Source organism: Ranitomeya imitator, chromosome 2 (assembly GCF_032444005.1).
Source record: "Ranitomeya imitator isolate aRanImi1 chromosome 2, aRanImi1.pri, whole genome shotgun sequence".
Taxonomy (NCBI): domain Eukaryota; kingdom Metazoa; phylum Chordata; class Amphibia; order Anura; family Dendrobatidae; genus Ranitomeya; species Ranitomeya imitator.
The window spans coordinates 473,261,274-473,280,696 of NC_091283.1; the positions used below are offsets into that span (position 1 = coordinate 473,261,274).

At 47.1% G+C, this 19,423-nt stretch overlaps 1 protein-coding gene across 1 annotated transcript; it reads right to left on the reverse strand.

The window, feature by feature from the left end:
- Nucleotides 1–4,189: 4,189 nt before the first annotated feature.
- Nucleotides 4,190–17,052, reverse strand: LOC138664525 (uncharacterized). Its single transcript, XM_069751293.1, has 7 exons — nucleotides 16,951–17,052; nucleotides 8,749–8,820; nucleotides 6,082–6,167; nucleotides 5,917–6,003; nucleotides 5,603–5,801; nucleotides 5,363–5,519; nucleotides 4,190–5,241 (listed from the first exon to the last, which is right to left on the reverse strand). Coding segments are annotated over exons 2-7 (1,278 nt in total). The 5' UTR covers nucleotides 8,750–8,820; nucleotides 16,951–17,052; the 3' UTR covers nucleotides 4,190–4,493.
- Between the last annotated feature and the right edge of the window lie 2,371 nt (nucleotides 17,053–19,423).

Genomic DNA, 19,423 nt, shown 5'->3' on the forward strand with positions numbered 1-19,423 from the left:
AAATTTCTACATTTCTTGTTTTTCAGTCAAGATGGCGTGCAGAGTGTGCGTTTATGAGAAAAAATTAACTTTTTTTAATTTACAAAATGGCTGCAATGAAACAAAGAGTGAAAAATTTAAAGGGGTCTGAATACTTTCCGTTCCCACTGCATATGGTTATTGATTGAGAAAGGCTCACACTTGGAGCTGAAATGTCTCCATTACGGGCTAGTTAATAGCATTTTTTTCACCTTTACAAGCACCTGGCTACATTATTGTTGCGTGCTTTTTACCTATTTTTTTATAATAATGCTTGTTATTGTATATACAACTACTATTTACTATTGTTTAATAGTGCATGGTTTTTGTCTCCATCAATAGTATTATATTGCCAGTTAAAAGAAAAAAACTCAGTTCCTGTTCACTGTGTGTGTAGCTGGAGCAGATTTTTGCTGACAGACAAGATGCTAAAGGTACCTTCACACATAACGATATTGTTAACGATATCGTTGCTATTTGTGACGTAGCAACGATATTGTTAATGAAATCGTTCTGTGTGACAGCGACCAACGATCAGGCCCCTGCTGGGAGATCGTTGGTCGCTGAATAAAGTCCAGAACTTTATTTCGTCACTGGACTCCCTGGAGACATCGATCCAGCGATGTCTTCACTGGTAACCAGGGTAAACATCGGGTAACTAAGCGCAGGGCCGCGCTTAGTAACCCGATGTTTACCCTGGATACCATGCTAAAAGTTAAAAAAAACAAACACTACATACTTACCTAACGCTGTCTGTCCTCCAGCGCTGTGCTCTGCACTCCTCCTGTACTGTCTGTGAGCCGGAAAGCAGAGCGGTGACGTCACCGCTCTGCTTTCCGGCTCCCAGCCAGTACAGGAGGAGAGCAGAGAAGCAGAGCGCAGCGCTGGAGGACAGACAGCGGTAGGTAAGTATCTAGTGTTTTTTTTTTTAACTTTTAGCATGGTATCCAGGGTAAACATCGGGTTACTAAGCGCGGCCCTGCGCTTAGTTACCCGATGTTTACCCTGGTTACCGGCATCGTTGGTCGCTGGAGAGCGGTCTGTGTGACAGCTCTCCAGCGACCAAACAGCAACGCTGCAGCGATCCGGATCGTTGTCGGTATCGCTGCAGCGTCGCTTAATGTGAAGGGGCCTTAAGATCCTAAGCTATAAGAAATACCAGTTGTAAGCGGTGTTATCTTTGTTCATGAATAAATATATGTTCACTGGTGAATGGCTGGAGAGTACAGAGATTAATCTGCTGCCAAAAGGCTAAGGACCCAGAAACTCAAAGACCTAGAGAACATCCCAGAGGATCGAGGACAATAAAAAAAGAAGCAAAGATGGCCTCCAGCAGCAATTCTGTGAAGTTCACAGTGATGAATCTAACCAGAACTACCAGTTCAGGAAATTCACTGTAAAGATGCTGCTGATAAGAGAAGGTACATTGGAGAAGAATCAAAAAGCACAAAGCACTATCTCCCTCAGTAAGAAAATGATCAGATTGTGCATGTATGTGTGAAACTGCAATTGAACTGTGGGAACAGCTGCAGAAAGTGCATGAAAGGATAAACCTCAGCAATAAGCTCTATTTAATGAGTAAGCTGTATCAGTCTAACCTAAACAAGGGTCAAGACATGCAGGATTTTACAGAAATACTCTAGAAATTGTGGGGCATTGGGGAAAGATCTAATAGATTTCCAGAGGTGTAGCTAGGGTTTTAGTTCCAGGGGTTGAAACATCGGAGTGGGCTCCTAACCAGGTAACCCTGATTACAACTACAGTGGTGCACCCCAATAGTGGGTGTAAGAGAACCTCTGCTGATGACCGCACTGTTAGGCTATGTGCACACGTTCAGGAATTCATGCAGAAAATTCCTGAGAATTCCGGACATTTTCTGCATGAAATCCGCAAGAAAACCGCATGCGTTTTTGCCGCGTTTTTTTCCGGACACTTCCCAATGCATTTTGGAGTGGAAAATCCGCAGAAAAACCGCAAAAAGAGCATGTCCGGATTTTGTGCGGTATGCGTTTTTTTGCGGAAAAAAACGCATCATGTGAACAAAACATCCGGAATTCATTCTAAATGATGGGATGCTTATTGTATGCGGTTTTTTTGCGGGTTTATAGCGTTTTTGTCGGGAAAAACCACGAAAAAACCGGAACGTGTGAACACAGCCTAACTATCAAAAATCTCTATACAAAGACCAACACTGATCTCACCACCAGATAGTGACCATATAGTGGTAAATACCAGTCCTGCAAAACATATAGGAGATTATCTTACAGTTATGAATAGTAACTTACAGCTGATTCTCTTTCTGATGTAGTCATTCAATTTTTCCTTCTTTACCATCTGGTCCAGACCAACAGGACAACTTCTCCAGACAGGACTTGTCGGCAGAGATTACAACAAAGACATCTGACGTCTCGCATTTCAGGTACTGTCCCTTTCTATCCCCAACCTGCACAAACTCCTTATCCTGCTGATATCCCCAATATGGAGCCGCTGCTGCCATATGTATCCCTATTACTGCACCTTCTGTCTGGTACTATATGCCCTCTACATGGTAAAATTAACCTCTAGAACATATTGATACCCTGGGAAAGTGCCCTAGAAAATAGTGCCCGCATTTTGCCCCCAAGAAAGTAATAATGCCCTTTGTGTATCACTTTCCAAAGCAAAACGTACCAAGTGGGAATCTCATGCAAAATAGGGTATCTTAGTGGACTACAGGGAAACCCAGAAAGGATATTGAATTCTGCATCCAGAAATAAATAAGGTCACAATCAGCATGTTAAAGCACCCTAAATGAGTGACCATCTTAATTGTCTGTGACCAAATTGTATCTCATGGAGAAATTAACGCATACACGGAGACAAACCACTTGTGATTGAAGACACAGTCACTACTAGCAAGATCTGTTTTATTGATCGGAAAGCACATCTTTTAATAGCTTATCACTTATCAATGTAAATCTGTGGTTAACCCCCCTAAGTCCTCCTCCCCCAGGAGGACTTTAATCAATATTCATTAGTTTTATGATTCTAGTCTTTTCTTAGGCATTACTTCATTATTGATTAGCTCAGTGGATACGTTGGCATACCAGAGTCCACCTGATTGTTCTAAAACCTGATGACAGGTAGGACTTAGAGCACATATACACATTAATCAGTATCTGTGATTTTTTTTATATACTATATATTCAGCTAAGTGTCCATTTTGTCTGCCAGCATCCATTTAGGATGTCTTCAAATCAAATACATATCCTTAACAAGCAGAGATGTAATGATTGAGGACAACTTCATTTGGCTCATTACATCAGACCAGTAATCCAGCTGAAGAAACAATCTAACAAGGAAAAAGATGTACAAGCTTGGTTAAGTTCTTCAACCACTGAAGAAGCAACAGAAAAATCAGGTGAACCTGAAATCAGAAGATCATGGAAATCAAACAAGTGTATACTAGCTAAGCATCTATTCTACTTTGTCAAAACACTACCTGAGTCAGAGTCGTTGTCATGGTAGGAGATCCAACAACTTCTTGTCTCTGAAAACTGAAGTGGAGTAATGTAGCTAATGAGGAAATGAAATCCTTTCATCAACTTGAAACTTGGAAACTCCCCTATCTACCACAAGGCAAGAAAGCAATCAAATGTAAATGAGCTTTTAAGATCAAATATGACTCTGAAGACAAGGTTCTCAGATTTAAAGCAAGATTAGTCACAAAAGGATATTCTCAGAAATATGGCGAAGATTATGATGCCACTTTTTCTCCACTTGCTAAGTAGACCACATTCAGGACTCTAATGACTATAGCTGCTGTACAGAAGATGTTTGTCAGACATTTGGCATTAAAACTGCCTTTTTAAATGGTGACATTGAAGAGGACTTGTACATGACTCAGGCTACGGTCACACTAGCAGTATTTGGTCAGTATTTTACATCAGTATTTGTAAGCCAAAACCAGGAGAGGAACCATCAGAGGAAAAGTATAATAGAAACACGTCACCACTTCTGTATTTATCACCCACTCCTGGTTTTGGCTTACAAATACTGATGTAAAATACTGACCAAATACTGCTAGTGTGACCGTATCCTCAACCTGAGGGTTATATCAAAGAGGGTGAATAGAATCCTGTTTGTAAACTACAAAAATCTCTCTATGGTCTTAAGCAATTGGCAAGAGCATGGAACACCAAAATAAACAAAGTTTTATTGGAAGAAGGATTTAAAAGAGCTCAAGTAGATCAATGTTCATACGCAAAATGTACAGGCAGTGGGGTCACTTCAATATAAAGCAACTATGGTTCGACTGGATATTGCAGCAACAATTGGACTTCTATGCAGATAAGTGAAAAAAAGCGCCAAAAAGGACTAGAATGCCGGTAAGGCTGGGTTCACATTAGCGTTTCTGTGTGCAGCGTATCATCTGCATGTGCAAACACATGCCAAAACGCATTTAAATGCATGTTTACGCTGTGTTTTTTATCCGCATCAGCTTACACAAGACGCCAAAAATGCATGTGCATGCGCTTGTATGCGTTTTTGCATGCGTTTGCGTTGTTTATGCGCATACGTTCGATATTTCCAGGAGAATTTGGGTATGCGGACAATGCTTTTCCAGTAGAATTTCCTTGACACAAGCCACATGCAATGGGCGTGTCTGGTAGCTGCATGCTGCAGGGGTGCCGTCATCAGTTGTTGGGCTGACGTGTATCCAACTCCTTGAGCTGTGTGCAGTGGTGCTGGCGTCTTCTGCCACTGATGCTGTGCTGGCCTTTGCTGCATGGCTTGTTTGAAAGCATCCTGACAGCCATTCATTACATACAGCTGGAGATCAGGCGGCAGGTTCTCCGACATGCCCCGCTCTAGTGTGGAAAAAAAATGTTGCACCGGTCTCTGAAGGTCGGCTTCCAGGCAGTCAAGGCGTCTGTGGACTTCCTGTAAAGGTGTGTTCATCCGAGTGAACACACTATCCAGTCTGTCTGCAATTGTCCTCATCCCATCCTGGAAGACCGAGCTTAAGTGAATAAACTCGGGCATGAGTGACCTCTCCCAGGCCCTCTGTTGCTGGGGAGCAGACCCAACAAAACCAGGGGCAGAGGGATGGAAGAGGGGAAAACCCGATGGACTGACTGCCTGTTCCCCATCGCTGGTGGATGATTGGGACTGTTCGTTGGCTGGTTGATCAGGGGCCGCTACAACGGAGGACGATCCAGGTTCCATGGTGCTGCTCCAGGTTCTGTGTGGAAAATAAATTAAAAACATTACAAAAAATAAATAAATAAATAAGTTTATATATTAAAAACATTACATATGGCCATGCATACAGTCTATAGTAGTACAACACAAAAGATACTCACGTTCGCTGAGCAAGCGCAGGCCTCAGGAAAGACAGCATGCGATGGTATTTGCATTTCGATACCTTTGGAGCAGCACCACTTCGAACCCAAATCTCCTGTCTGATATCCTTATTGAAGCGATCCTTCATCGAACGCCAACGGACTTTTACTCTCTTCACTGTGAAGGGGGAAGAAAATAAATAAATAAATAAATTGTAAAACAATGCACCTACATTTACAGGTTCACATTGCAATACTTACGAAAATCCTTTCTGTCTTGTGGGGTGGCATGGTCCCAATCAGCCAACAGCGATCCGGCCACTTCTTCCCAGAGTCGTCGAATCAATCCGAAGTCGGAATGCTGATGATCACGGGTGTCCCACAACGCTGCTCGCTCTTTCACAAGAAGAATCAGTTGGTCATTGTCTATGAAGGGTTTGTCTTCCCCACGTTGTGGAACCTATACATCAAAGAAACAAAAAAACAAAGCAAAAAATAAATTATAAGTCAGATAGTTTTAAAGATACTTAAAAACCAAATTCAATTACAACTCTGATAATGAAAAGAATACTTACACCCTGTCTTTCCTCCTCAGGAACTTGGGCCCGACTACCCTGGGAAGCTTCATCTCCACTCTCCGGCTCTTCCGCACTGGAAGGTTCCTGTAAAAAAAATACAGGATTTACCACATGTAGTATTGCCAGTCAATACATACCAATCAGTATATCAAATGAGATTACTTCATCAGTGTCAAGTTCACTCTGGGAAGCAGTCAGGTCTTCACTGGAGGACATGTTGGAACAGCAGGCAGCAGTCAAGTGAAACACTACAGAAAAGAATAGATAAGAAAAATTGAACTTGTTAACCCTTAATAACCGTCAATAAGTCTCTTAACTGAACTGAGATATAAGAGACTAGCATTCCCACACAGGTGACAATCCAGCAGCTGTCGGTTGTACACTATAGCTGCATCCGCCACGATCAGTGTTGTCACCGTCCATATCTGTTTAACCCCTTGGATGCTGCTGTCAATAATGACTACATCATATAAATGGTTAACAGAGTGTGGGGGGCTTCCTCTTTATCCCCATCGGCACCCTGAGATCATGATTTTGTGGTCCTGATGTTTGCCATTGCAATTCACGACCAAATAGTGGTCTTAGAGTCTCCCGGCTATAGCAGCCTGTTCAAAAGTCAGCGACATTTAGGTGGTAAAAATACACTTTTTAAATTCTGTCATGTCACTTTGATCAGAAAAAATTCTACCAATCCCAAAAAAATAATAATATGCAACAGGGTAGAAATGGTACTATATTAAATAAAATTTAACTTTTAATATTAGTATTTAAAATCATTAAAGACAAGAACAGCAAACACACAAAATACATATACCGCACGCCACCCCAGGTAGCAAAAAAACACCCACAGTTCCAAACAAATCACCTTCTGAGTGTATCACAAATAAGCTACTCGGATGGATTGACAAGTCTCGGTCTGTAAATTCTAAAAGGGCCGAGCACTAAACCTCCTCCAAGGACTCCCCAAGCTCCCAAGACTAACCCTGTGGCCTCACGACGCGTTTCATTGTTCCAAATCATCAGGGGAGGTGGTTTATTCTGTGCACGGAAAACCCCTTCATTCCCCAAACTGGCAATGCATCTATTCATCCATTCCTCCCCTGATGATTTGGAACAATGAAACGCGTCGGGAGGCCACGGGGTTAGTCTTGGGAGCTCGGGGATCCTAATGTTGGGTTTGCAATATTACGGTGATTGAGGTATATCCGTTTCCCCACATTCTGGGACTGACCTGGAGCATCCTTTTTGGAACTGCCTGAGAGACCAGGAGGAACATGAAGCACGATCAACCTGGGTGAGACTGTTCCATTTATTATCATTTTTTAAGCAGATGTCTTTTCTTATGTGAGGGTAGCCATATGGTATATGATGTTGATATGGTACAGTTGGACTCTCTGCATTTGAGGTTGCTGATATTAATCGTATGACACCCAAGGACACTGCTGTATTGTGATTAGTGCTTGGCCCTTTTAGAATTTACAGACCGAGACTTGTCAATCCATCCGAGTAGCTTATTTGTGATACACTCAGAAGGTGATTTGTTTGGAACTGTGGGTGTTTTTTTGCTACCTGGGGTGGCGTGTGGTATATGTATTTTGTGTGTTTGCTGTTCTTGTCTTAAATACTAATATTAAAAGTTAAATTTTACTTAATATAGTGCCATTTCTACCCTGCTGCATAATATTGTCATGTCACTTTGCATTAATTCCTGAAAATCACCTGAAGGGTTAATAAACTACGCGACGGCAAATTTTAATATGTCGAGGGATGCGGTTTTTAAAGTGATATCACTTTTGGGGGGTTTCCAATATATATAGCATCCCTAAAGTCACTTCAAACATGGATAGGTCCCTAAAAAAAATAATTTTGTAAAAATGAAAAAATGAAAAATTGCTGCTACATTTTTAAACCTCCTAAAATGCTAACAAAATAAAATAACATTTTACAAATGGTGCTCATGTAAAGCAGGTATGTGGGAAATTATTTATTAATGTTTTGCTATGGTACGCCTATCTGAATTAAAGGGATAATAATTCAAAGTTTGACAATTGCTAATTTTTTTTTTACATTTTTGTCAAATTTGTGATTTTTTTAATAAATAAACACAAAACAGATCAGCCTAAATTTACCATTATCATAAAGTATAATGTGTCACGAAAAAAACAATGGGCAGCACGGTGGCGCAGTGGTTAGCACTACAGCCTTGCAGCGCTGGAGTCCTGGGTTCTAATCCCACCCAGGACAACATCTGCAAAGAGTTTGTATGTTCTCTCCGTGTTTGCGTGGGTTTCCTCCGGGCACTCCGGTTTCCTCCCACATTCCAAAGACATACTGATAGGAATTCTAGATTGTGAGCCCAATCGGGGACAGTGATGATAATGTGTGCAAAAACTGTAAAGCGCTGCGGAATATGTTAGCGCTATATAAAAATAAAGATTATAAAGATTATAATCTCAAAATCACTGGAATTTGACGAAGCGTTCCAGAGTTATTATCACATAAAGTGACACTGGTCAGATTTTCAAAATTTGGCTCTGTCACTAAGGGGTTAAAAGAGCAGACAACAATGTAGCCAAAGGAAAAAATAAAGGCAAAATTAAAAACACAATGGACTTACAGCACAGCAGTCAGGCAGCACAGAACCGGAGCAGCAGCACAGCAGCGGGACAGGAGAAATCAGGGACAGGAGAAATCAGGGACAGGAGAAATCAGGGACAGGAGCACTGCAAAGTCTACAAGGAATAGAAAGCAAAACATAAGACACAAAGTGACGAAGAGTGTGAGACTGGGCAGAGCAACATAGTAGTTGAGAAGTACAGACACTCATACTTGCATTATTTAGTAGCTGAGAGGGCCAGTACCACCGGACAGGACTAATCCTGGAGAGGAGCACTGCACAGTCTATAAGGAACAGAAAGCAAAACATAAGTACAGAGTACAGACTGCAGTAAGAGAGACAAACATTTTCTAAGCTTCTATACTGACAGAGTCTTGAGATCACATCCAGAGTCTTGATAGTCCTGGACTTCCAGTGTCCACACTCCCTTTTACTGTGGCTCATTTGGTTAGGTTCAAAACCCACCAAGGACAACATCTGCAAAGAGTTTGTATGTTCTGCCCTTGTTTGAATGAGTTTCCTCCGGGTACTGTGGTTTCCACTCACATTCCAAAGACATACTGATAGGGAATTTAGATTGTGAGCCCCAACGGGGACAGCGATGATAATGTGTGCAAACTGTAAAGCGCTGCGGAATATGTTAGCGCTATATAAAAATAAATGATTATTATTATTCAGCTTGGATTTTTGAGGTGCTAAAATCAGTTCCTGGACATGCTCAGTCTGAGCCAAATTTGAAGAATTCAGAACCACTATGGGACTAACAGGATAAGTAGCTATTGAGTAGGGGTGATGGAATAATGTTTATTATTGTACTAGATGGTGGCCCGATTCTAATGCACCGGGTATTCTAGAATATGCATGTCCACGTAGCATATTGCCCAGCCCACGTAGCATATTGCCCAGCCCGCGTAGCATATTGCCCAGCCCGCGTAGCATATTGCCCAGCGCGCGTAGTATATAGCAATGTGGGCATCATATCCCTGTTAATAATAATATACTCACCTTCCGTGGATCCAGGAAGCATTTACCGACGCTCCTCGCACGCTCCGGTCTTAAGAGTGCATTGCGGTCTCGCGAGACCGCCAAGTCATCATCTCGCGAGATCGCAATGCATGGACCAGTCACTGGAGCGTTGTGAGGAGCGGGAAAGGCACCGGAAGATGAGTGTATGATGATTTTTTATTTTTTTTAATTATTTTTAACATTAGATCTTTTTACTATTGATGCTGCGTAGGCAGCATCAATAGTAAAAAATTTGGTCACACAGGGTTAATAGCAGCGTTAATGGAGTGTGTTACACCGCGGCATAACGCGGTCCATTAGCGCTGCCATTAACCCTGTGTGAGCGCTAACTGGAGAGAGGAGTATGGAGCGGGCACTGACTGCGGGGAGGAAGGAGCGGCCATGTTGCCGCCGGACTGCGCCCGTCGCTGATTGGTCGTGGGCGTTTTGCCACGACCAATCAGCGACTTGGATTTCTATGACAGACCGAGGCCGTGACCAATGAAAATCCGTGACAGACAGACAGAAAGACGGAAGTGACCTTTAGACAATTACAGTGGGGCAAAAAAGTATTTAGTCAGTCAGCAATAGTGCAAGTTCCACCACTTAAAAAGATGAGAGGCGTCTGTAATTTACATCATAGGTAGACCTCAACTATGGGAGACAAACTGAGAAAAAAAAATCCAGAAAATCACATTGTCTGTTTTTTTAACATTTTTTTTGCATATTATGGTGGAAAATAAGTATTTGGTCAGAAACAAACAATCAAGATTTCTGGCTCTCACAGACCTGTAACTTCTTCTTTAAGGCTGCGTGTCCACGATCAGGATGGCCGGCGGTATCGTCGGAGTGGCTTTGCCGCTCTGCGCTAAGCCCCGCCCCCTTCTGGGACGCGATGGTGCCGGATGATGTCAGCAGCACAGGGGGGGGGGGGGGGCCCGTGTGTCTGCCAGCAGCACAGGGGGGGGGGGGGGGGGCCCCCGTGTGTCTGCCAGCAGCACAGGGGGGGGGGGGCCCCCGTGTGTCTGCCAGCAGCACGGGGGGGCCCCCATGTGTCTGCCAGCAGCACGGGGGGGGCCCCCATGTGTCTGCCAGCAGCACGGGGGGGGCCCCCATGTGTCTGCCAGCAGCACGGGGGGGGCCCCCATGTGTCTGCCAGCAGCACGGGGGGGCCCCCATGTGTCTGCCAGCAGCACGGGGGGGGGCCCCCATGTGTCTGCCAGCAGCACGGGGGGGGCCCCCATGTGTCTGCCAGCAGCACGGGGGGGCCCCCCATGTGTCTGCCAGCAGCACGGGGGGGCCCCCATGTGTCTGCCAGCAGCACGGGGGGGGCCCCCATGTGTCTGCCAGCAGCACGGGGGGGCCCCCATGTGTCTGCCAGCAGCACGGGGGGGCCCCCATGTGTCTGCCAGCAGCACAGGGGGGGCAGGGCATGTGTCTGCCAGCAGCACAGGGGGGGGGGGCCATGTGTCTGCCAGCAGCACAGGGGGGGGGGGGCCATGTGTCTGCCAGCAGCACAGGGGGGGGGGGGGGGGCATGTGTCTGCCAGCAGCACAGGGGAAGGGCCCATGTGTCTGCCAGCAGCACAGGGGGGGGGCCCATGTGTCTGCCAGCAGCACAGGGGGGGGGGCCTATGTGTCTGCCAGCAGCACAGGGGGGGGGGGGCATGTGTGCCAGCAGCACGGGGGGGGGGGGGGGGGCCATGTGTCTGCCAGCAGCACAGGGGGGGGGGCCATGTGTGCCAGCAGCACAGGGGGGGGGGGGGGCCATGTGTCTGCCAGCAGCACAGGGGGGGGCCCATGTGTCTGCCAGCAGCACAGGGGGCATATAGTGACCGGGGGCCTGTACCTGCCAGCAGCACTGGGGGGCATATTGTGACGGGGGCATGTACCTACCAGCAGCACAAGGGGACATATTGTAAACCAGGGGGGCATGTGCCTGCCAGCACAGGGGAGCATATAGTGACCCGGGGGCATGTCCCTGCCAGCAGCACAAGGGGGCATATAGTGACCGGGGGGGCATGTATCTGCCAGCAAAGGGGGGCAGGTGCCAGCACAAGGATAGATACCAGGATGAGGGACATATGACTTGTAAGACGGACACTGGTATTATAAGACAGACCCCATTTAACATAAAAAATTTTTTTTTTCTTTTTCTTCACCAAATTTGTGGGTGCGTCTTATGGTCCGGTGCATCTTATAGTCCAAAAAACACCAAGGTTACTTACTGGTAGCCGGTTTTTCCGGAACCCATGACGGCACACCTGAGAGAGGGGATCCGCCCAGCCAGGACAGGAAACCCTACTGAAAATAAAAGGGCGGTACCTCTCGGTCGCTTCAGTTGGTTTTCAGAGCATGAGAGGCCCCCCTGGTTAGTACACATGGCAATCCAACACCACATCATATTAACTAAAAAAGCACCCAAAACAATAGTGCACACCGAAAGGGTGATAAAGGGGGGGAATATACGGGTGCCGTCATGGGTTCCGGAAAAACCGGCTACCAGTAAGTAACCTTGGTGTTTTCCCCTTCCCCCATGACGGCACACCTGAGAGCCTTTTGTAGAATGAAACCTTAGGGAGGGACCACCGCTTGGAGTACCCTTCTACCAAAGGTTAGGTCAGCAGAGGAAGAAAGATCTAGCCGGTAGTGCTTGAAAAAAGTTGAGAGTGAGGACCAGGTAGCAGCCTTGCAAATTTGATCAATTGATACCTCAGCCTTCTCCGCCCAGGAGGTAGCCAAGGCTCTGGTAGAGTGAGCCTTGATGCCTTCAGGAACCGGAGTGCCACCCGCAGAGTAGGATAAGCTAATGGCCTCCCTAATCCATCTAGCAATAGTACTTTTAGCTACCCCACACCCTCTTTTGCTACCCTGAAAGGCTATGAATAGGGTTTGGTCTTTCCTCCACTGACTAGTCATAGATATGTATTGTAACATAGATCTTCTCACATCTAGCATGTGGAACTTTTGTTCCCCTGGATTTTTGGGATTACTACAGAAAGATGGTAAGGTAATCTCTTGACTCCTATGGAACTTTTGAACCACCTTGGGGAGATAAGCCGGGTCTGGTCTTAGAACGATCCTGTCATCAAAAACCTGAGTATAAGGCGGGGATATTGACAGGGCTTGTAAATCACTTACCCTACGTGCCGATGTTAAGGCTACTAGGAGAACTATTTTAAGGGCAAGTAACTTAGGTGATAACTCCTGTAAGGGCTCAAAAGGGTGTTTAGTTAGAGCTTCTAAGACCAAATTTAGATCCCAAGGAGGGATTTTTGGGATAACGACCGGCCGAGATCTACTGCAAGATTTTATAAATCGTGAAACCCATCGGAAGCGGCCACCGCACCTGGATGCCAGCAGAGAGGGGAGGGCGGCGTGGCAGCCATGGAAGGGAACCCGGCCCTCTGACCATGCTGCTCAACGCCCGCTCGGACGCAGAGACCCAGAGGACCCGCGGACGGCGCTTCCAGACCCCCGAACCCGACGCACAGGCGCTGCATGTTCTTCCACGCCGGGACGGGACCTGGGTAAGTGAACCGCCGTGTTCAGTCAGTTGGGTTTCCTGTCAGGACAGGAAACCCAACTGAAGCGACCGAGAGGTACCGCCCTTTTATTTTCAGTAGGGTTTCCTGTCCTGGCTGGGCGGATCCCCTCTCTCAGGTGTGCCGTCATGGGGGAAGGGAAAAATATGGTATATTGCCCAGCCACGTAGTATATTGCCCAGCCACGTAGTATATTGCCTAGCGACGTAGTATATTGCCCAGCCACGTAGTATATTGCCTAGTGACGTAGTATATTGCGCAGCCACGTAGTATATTGCCCAGTCACGTAGTATATTGCCCAGACACGTAGTATATTGCCCAGACACGTAGTATATTGCCCAGACACGTAGTATATTGCCCAGCCACGTAGTATATTGCCCAGTGACGTAGTATATTGCGCAGCCACGTAGTATATTGCCCAGTTACGTAGTATATTGCGCAGCCACGTAGTATATTGCCCAGTGACGTAGTATACAGCACAGAGCCATGTAGTATATTGCCCAGCTATGTAGTATATTGCCCAGCCAAAAATAAAAAATAAACATATACTCACCTTTCCGAGGGCCCCTTGTAGTCCACGGCAGCTTCCGGTCCCAGGGTTGGTATGAGCGCAGGACCTGTGATGACGTCGCGGTCACATGACCGTGACGTCATGGCAGGTCCTTCTCCCATACCATCTTTGCCACCGGATCCTGCAACGGAAGATGGCGGCCGGCGCGAGCGACTACGGAAAGTGAGTATAGAAGGTTTTTTTTTTTTGTATTTTTAACATTACATTTTTTACTATTGATGCCGCATAGGCAGCGTCAATAGTAAAAAGTTGGAGACACACAGGGTTAATAGCGACGGTAATGGAGAGCGTAACCCGCGGCATAAAGCGGTCCGTTACCGCCGGCAGTAACCCTGTGTTAGCAGTGACCAGAGGGGAGTATGCGGGCGACAGGTACTGACTGCAGGGAGTAAGGAGCGGCCATTTTCTTCCGGACTGTGCCCGTCGCTGATTGGTCGCGGCAGCCATGACAGGCAGCTGGCTAGACCAATCAGCGAATGAATAACCGTGACAGAAGGACAGACAGACAGAAGTGACCCTTAGACAATTATATAGTAGAATATATGTGCGTGTCTCACTGACAATATATATACCGTATTTTCCGCTTTGTAAGACGCACTTTATTTCCCCCAAATTTGGGGGGGAAATGTGGGTGCGTCTAACAAAGCGGATATACCGCTTACCATTACAGGCTGGGAGGAGGGGGTGTCCGCCGCCGCTACCGCCTGCCGCCGCTGTCGTCCGCCGCCACTGCCGGGGTTGTCCGCTGCTGCCCCGGGTGATGCTGAAGGCTCCGGTGCTGCGGGGGGCTCTGGCGACATATTGTGAAAGACCAGAGCCCCCCGGCAGTTCTTCCATGCGTTCCAGTATGACTAATTCCGGGAAAATGGCCGCCGGAATCTCGGGAGATGAGATTTCAGCGCTGAGATCTCATCTCTCGAGATTCCGGCGGCCATTTTCCCGGAGTTAGTTCCAGTATGACTGACTCCGGGAAAATGGCCGCCGGAATCTCGGGAGATGAGATTTCAGCGCTGAGATCTCATCTCTCGAGATTCCGGCGGCCATTTTCCCGGAATTAGTCATACTGGAACGCATGGAAGAACTGCCGGGGGGCTCTGGTCTTTCACAAAATGTCTCCAGAGCCCCCCGCAGCATCGGAGACAGCCCTACAGCACAGGAGCCCCCTGCAGACCCCTCATCCCAGCCTGCAGCAAAGGAGCCCCCTGCAGACCCCTCATCCCAGCCTGCAGCAAAGGAGCCCCCTGCAGACCCCTCATCCCAGGCTGCAGCACAGGAGCCCCCCTGCAGCACAGGAGCCCCCTGCAGACCCCCTCATCCCAGCCTGCAGCAATGCTCCACTCCTGCCTCCGGCAACGAGCCTGGGACCCTGATCCACCACAACCACAACCCCTGGTAAGTAATAAGACGCATGGATTATAAGACGCCCCACCAATTTATTAAAAAATAGTTTTTTCCTATTTTTCTCCTCAAAATTTGGGGTGCGTCTTATAATCCGGAGCGTCTTACAAAGCGAAAAATACGGTATATATAATATACACTACGTGTAGACATTTATTCTATCTATTCTAATAAAACCTGTCAGTCTGATTTTACTGTACACCGCAATGAATTGCCGGCTTTTCTATAGAACACCGCTGCGTATTTCTTGCAAGCCACACTGTTGGTCTGTGTGTAGGAGCTGCCCCATAGAGAATCATTGGTCTGTGTGCAATGCGTAGTTTTTGCGCCTCTCATACGTCCGTAAAACTCGCTAGTGTGACCCCGGCCTCAGGCATCTGTGCACGCCGCGGCCTTTTCAAACTTCTGCACGGGCCCTGGTACGAGCGCTCTCCTGCTTGCCCGCACCTGCTTGCCCGCACTGACCAGGGTTGCAGACGCGTGCAAGCACGAACGAGGGCCGCGCTCACGAGGGCTCCCGTGGCTCTGGTCAGCGCCTGCACAAGAGAGCGCGCACACCAGGGCCCGTGCAGAAGATTTAAAGCGCCGGTGGCCCATTTTGTAGCTCGGAGCCGCTGGCAGCCAGATCCATGTTATCTGACTGAAGGGCGGCTGCCGCCCTGTGTCTCCCTGCTGTCTGAGGCCAAATGCTCAACTAGCCTCATTATAGGTGCGCCCCTGACTATATGGAGGACTATGGGAGTGCATTATACAATATGGAGGACTATGGGGGTGCTTTATACAATATGGAGGACTATGGGGGTGCATTATACAATATGGAGGACTATGGGGGTGCATTATACAATATGGAGGACTATGGGGGTGCATTATACAATATGGAGGACTATGGGGGTGCATTATACTATATGGAGGACTATGGGGGTGCATTATACTATATGGAGGACTATGGGGGTGCATTATACTATATGGAGGACTATGGGGGTGCATTACACAATATGGAGGACTATGGGGGTGCATTACACAATATGGAGGACTATGGGGGTGCATTACACAATATGGAGGACTATGGGGGTGCATTACACTATATGGAGGACTATGGGGGTGCATTATACTATATGGAGGACTATGGGGGTGCATTATACTATATGGAGGACTATGGGGGTGCATTATACTATATGGAGGACTATGGGGGTGCATTATACTATATGGAGGACTATGGGGGTGCATTATACTATATGGAGGACTATGGGGGTGCATTATACTATATGGAGGACTATGGGGGTGCATTATACTATATGGAGGACTATGGGGGTGCATTATACTATATGGAGGACTATGGGGGTGCATTATACTATATGGAGGACTATTGGGGTGCATTATACTATAGTGAAGACTATGGGGGTGCATTATACTATAGTTAAGACTATGGGACGTGTATTACACTGCATGGAGGTGAAGCAAGGCTCATCCCTCGCCGTGTCATTCAGCATTCATACAAGCCACTCCATTTCCATGGCACAAAGCCCTGGCAGCCATTAGCACACAACTGGCAGCTGTATTTAAGGATGTCGGAGAGCAGCGCCACATCCAGGCCGGCATACTGGACAGGTGCCCAGTCAGATACAGGGGTGATACCTAACAGAACAGGCAGTGGGCAGCATGCCACATGCTGGGAGTTGTAGTCCTGATCAGCAGGAGAACCCCTGGGTACAGATCCCACAGATTACTGGGGAGTTGTATGGCGAGCAGCTGCTTACAGGCGGGAGTCCAGGACGATGAGTCCACATCTGCAGTGTGCCCGGCTCACACCGATGTGCGGGCAGAGCAGGATCTGGGACACTGAGGGGGCTATCCGCATAGCCGGGGGGCGCCGAGCATGGGAGGCGCGGTACGTACCGGAGTCCCGGGCACAAGGCTCGTATTCGGCTGTAACCCGAGCAGATGCAGGCGAGGAGGAGCGACTACAGGACGGTCGGCCTGTGATGATGTCACGGACATGTGACCGGTCACGTGAGGGGCGGGGGTGATGCTGTCTCTCCTATAGTGCTGCTGTGTAGGGGATTGTACACGAGGCTGAAGTTGGTTTCTTATTCATCAGTTTCTTAGTCGGCAATTTTTTCTTTTCTGTTTTATTTTATGGGCTTAACAACAAATAATAAGCATCACAATAATAACATACAATGCAGCGAGGTGCCCTGATGTGAATACACTTGAAAAAGCTACAAAAATGATAAAACTGGCACAAAAATGGGCATCAAAGTGGGCACCGAAGGGCGTTAATCAAAGGGTTAAATGACTTTAGGCCACGGATATCACACTGCAATCATATAGAACAGGGCGACCCACATGAAAACCAGGTCCCTCCAGCCTGGCCCAAATGCGTTCTGGGCATCAGAACTGGGCATCAAAGTGGGCAGTCAATTTTGGCCATTTGAACAAGTAACTGATGTTTTTAAGGGGTTAAATGACTTTGGGCCACTGATCTCATACTAAGAATACACAAATAGTGATGCATCAAACCCAGGACCCTGCAGCCTGACCCAAATGGGTTCTGGGCATCAGAACTGGCATCAAAGTGGGCAAACAGCCCATTCTCACAGACTTGAATAAGTTACTGATGTTTTTAAGGGATTAAATTACTTTGGGCCACTGATCTGACACTAAGGCTGCCGTCACACTGGCAGTATTTGGTCAGTATTTTACCTCAGTATGTGTAAGCCAAAACCAGGAGTGGAACAATTAGAGGAAAAGTATAAGGGTATGTTTCCACGATCAGGAAACGCTGCGTGTCTGACGCTGCATAGAGCCGCAGCGTCAGACACGCAGCGTCCAGATGTTACAGCATAGTGGAGGGGATTGAATGAAATCCCGTCTCCACTATGCGTGGTAACACGCACGCGGCGGCCCTGCGACTCCGGACATGCTGCGCGTCTTTTCAGATCGCAGCATGTCCGTATATCTTGCGGCGACACAGCGTCGCCGCAAGATATAGCACAGGGCCCTATGGTGGGGAGCGATGATCCCGGATGTGTGCTATGAACACATCCGGCATCATCGCGTCCCAGAAAGGGGCGGGGCTTAGCGCAGAGCGGCTAAGCCGCTCCGACGATACCGCCGGCCATCCTGAAAGTGGACACATACCCTAACAGAAACATATGCACCACTTCTGTATTTATCACCCACTTCTGGTTTTGGCTACAAATACTGATGTAAAATACTGACCAAATACTGCTAGTGTGACAGCAGCCTAAGACTACACAGATAGTGATGCATCAAACCCAGGTCCATCTAGCCTGGCCCAAATGGGTTCTGGGAATCAGAACTGGCATCAAAGTGGGCAGAGTTGATTTTGGCCATTTGAATAAGTAACGTGTTTTTAAGGAGTTAAATGACATCTATCTATTCTTAGTGTGAGATCAGTGGCCCAAAGTCAATTAACCCCTTAAAAACATCAGATAATTATTCAAATGGCCAAAATCAACTCTGCCCACTTTGATGCCAGTTCTGATGCCTAGAACACATTTGGGCCAGGCTGGAGATACCTGGTTTTGATGTGGGGCTCCCTGTTCTATATGTCTGCAGTGTGATATCAGTGGCTCAAAGTCATTTAACCCTTTAACGCTCTTTGGTGCCCACTTTGAGGCCAGTTTTATAATTTTTGTAGCGGTTTTTCAGTGTATTCACATCAAGGCACCTCGCTGCATTGTATGCTATCATTGTGATGCTTATTTTTTGTTGTTAAACCCATAAAAAAACAGAAAAGAAAAATTTGCAGAATAAGAAACTGATGAATAAGAAACCAACTTCAGCCTTGTGAATTGTATAGTGATCGGTACAGAGGGGGGCGTAGCGGCTGATTCTCAGTGCAGTGCGTGAAAAGATCCCGGCCGAGACAGCGGGCTCAAAATCAGGACTGCCCCTCTGGATCCGGGACGGTTGGGAGGTATTCGCATAAGCACACCATGCCTCCTGTCTGGCATAGCTTTCCAGCCAGAGAGGGGCTGTACGCAGGGCCTGGAAGCCATTGGTTGCAATTTACACACTGCCTGTGGAAACGCATGACTGTGAGCCGAGCCCAGCAGTGGTACTAAAATTAACTTTACTTTTTTAATGTGTCCCCCCTAGCCACCTCTTACTTTTTTGTGTTCCAAAAAAATGCTGATCCAGCTACGTGGGATAGGGGGATAAATATTCTGGATGCACAGTTTGCACATTACAAGGGGTGGGGGATAAATATTCTGGATGCACAGTTTGCACATTACAGGGGGTGGGGGATAAATATTCTCGATGCACAGTTTGCACATTACAAGGGGTGGGGGATAAACATTCTGGATGCACAGTTTGCACATTACAAGGGGTGGGGGAGAAA

Bases quoted from the DNA above. Each gene is read 5' to 3' on its own strand.
- LOC138664525 (XM_069751293.1), bottom strand. The intron at 6,004-6,081 runs GTAATCTCATTT...TTTTTTTTACAG, and splicing joins GTGAACTTGACACTGATGAA to GAACCTTCCAGTGCGGAAGA. The intron at 5,242-5,362 runs GTGAGTATCTTT...TTTTCCACACAG, and splicing joins CCTGCGCTTGCTCAGCGAAC to AACCTGGAGCAGCACCATGG.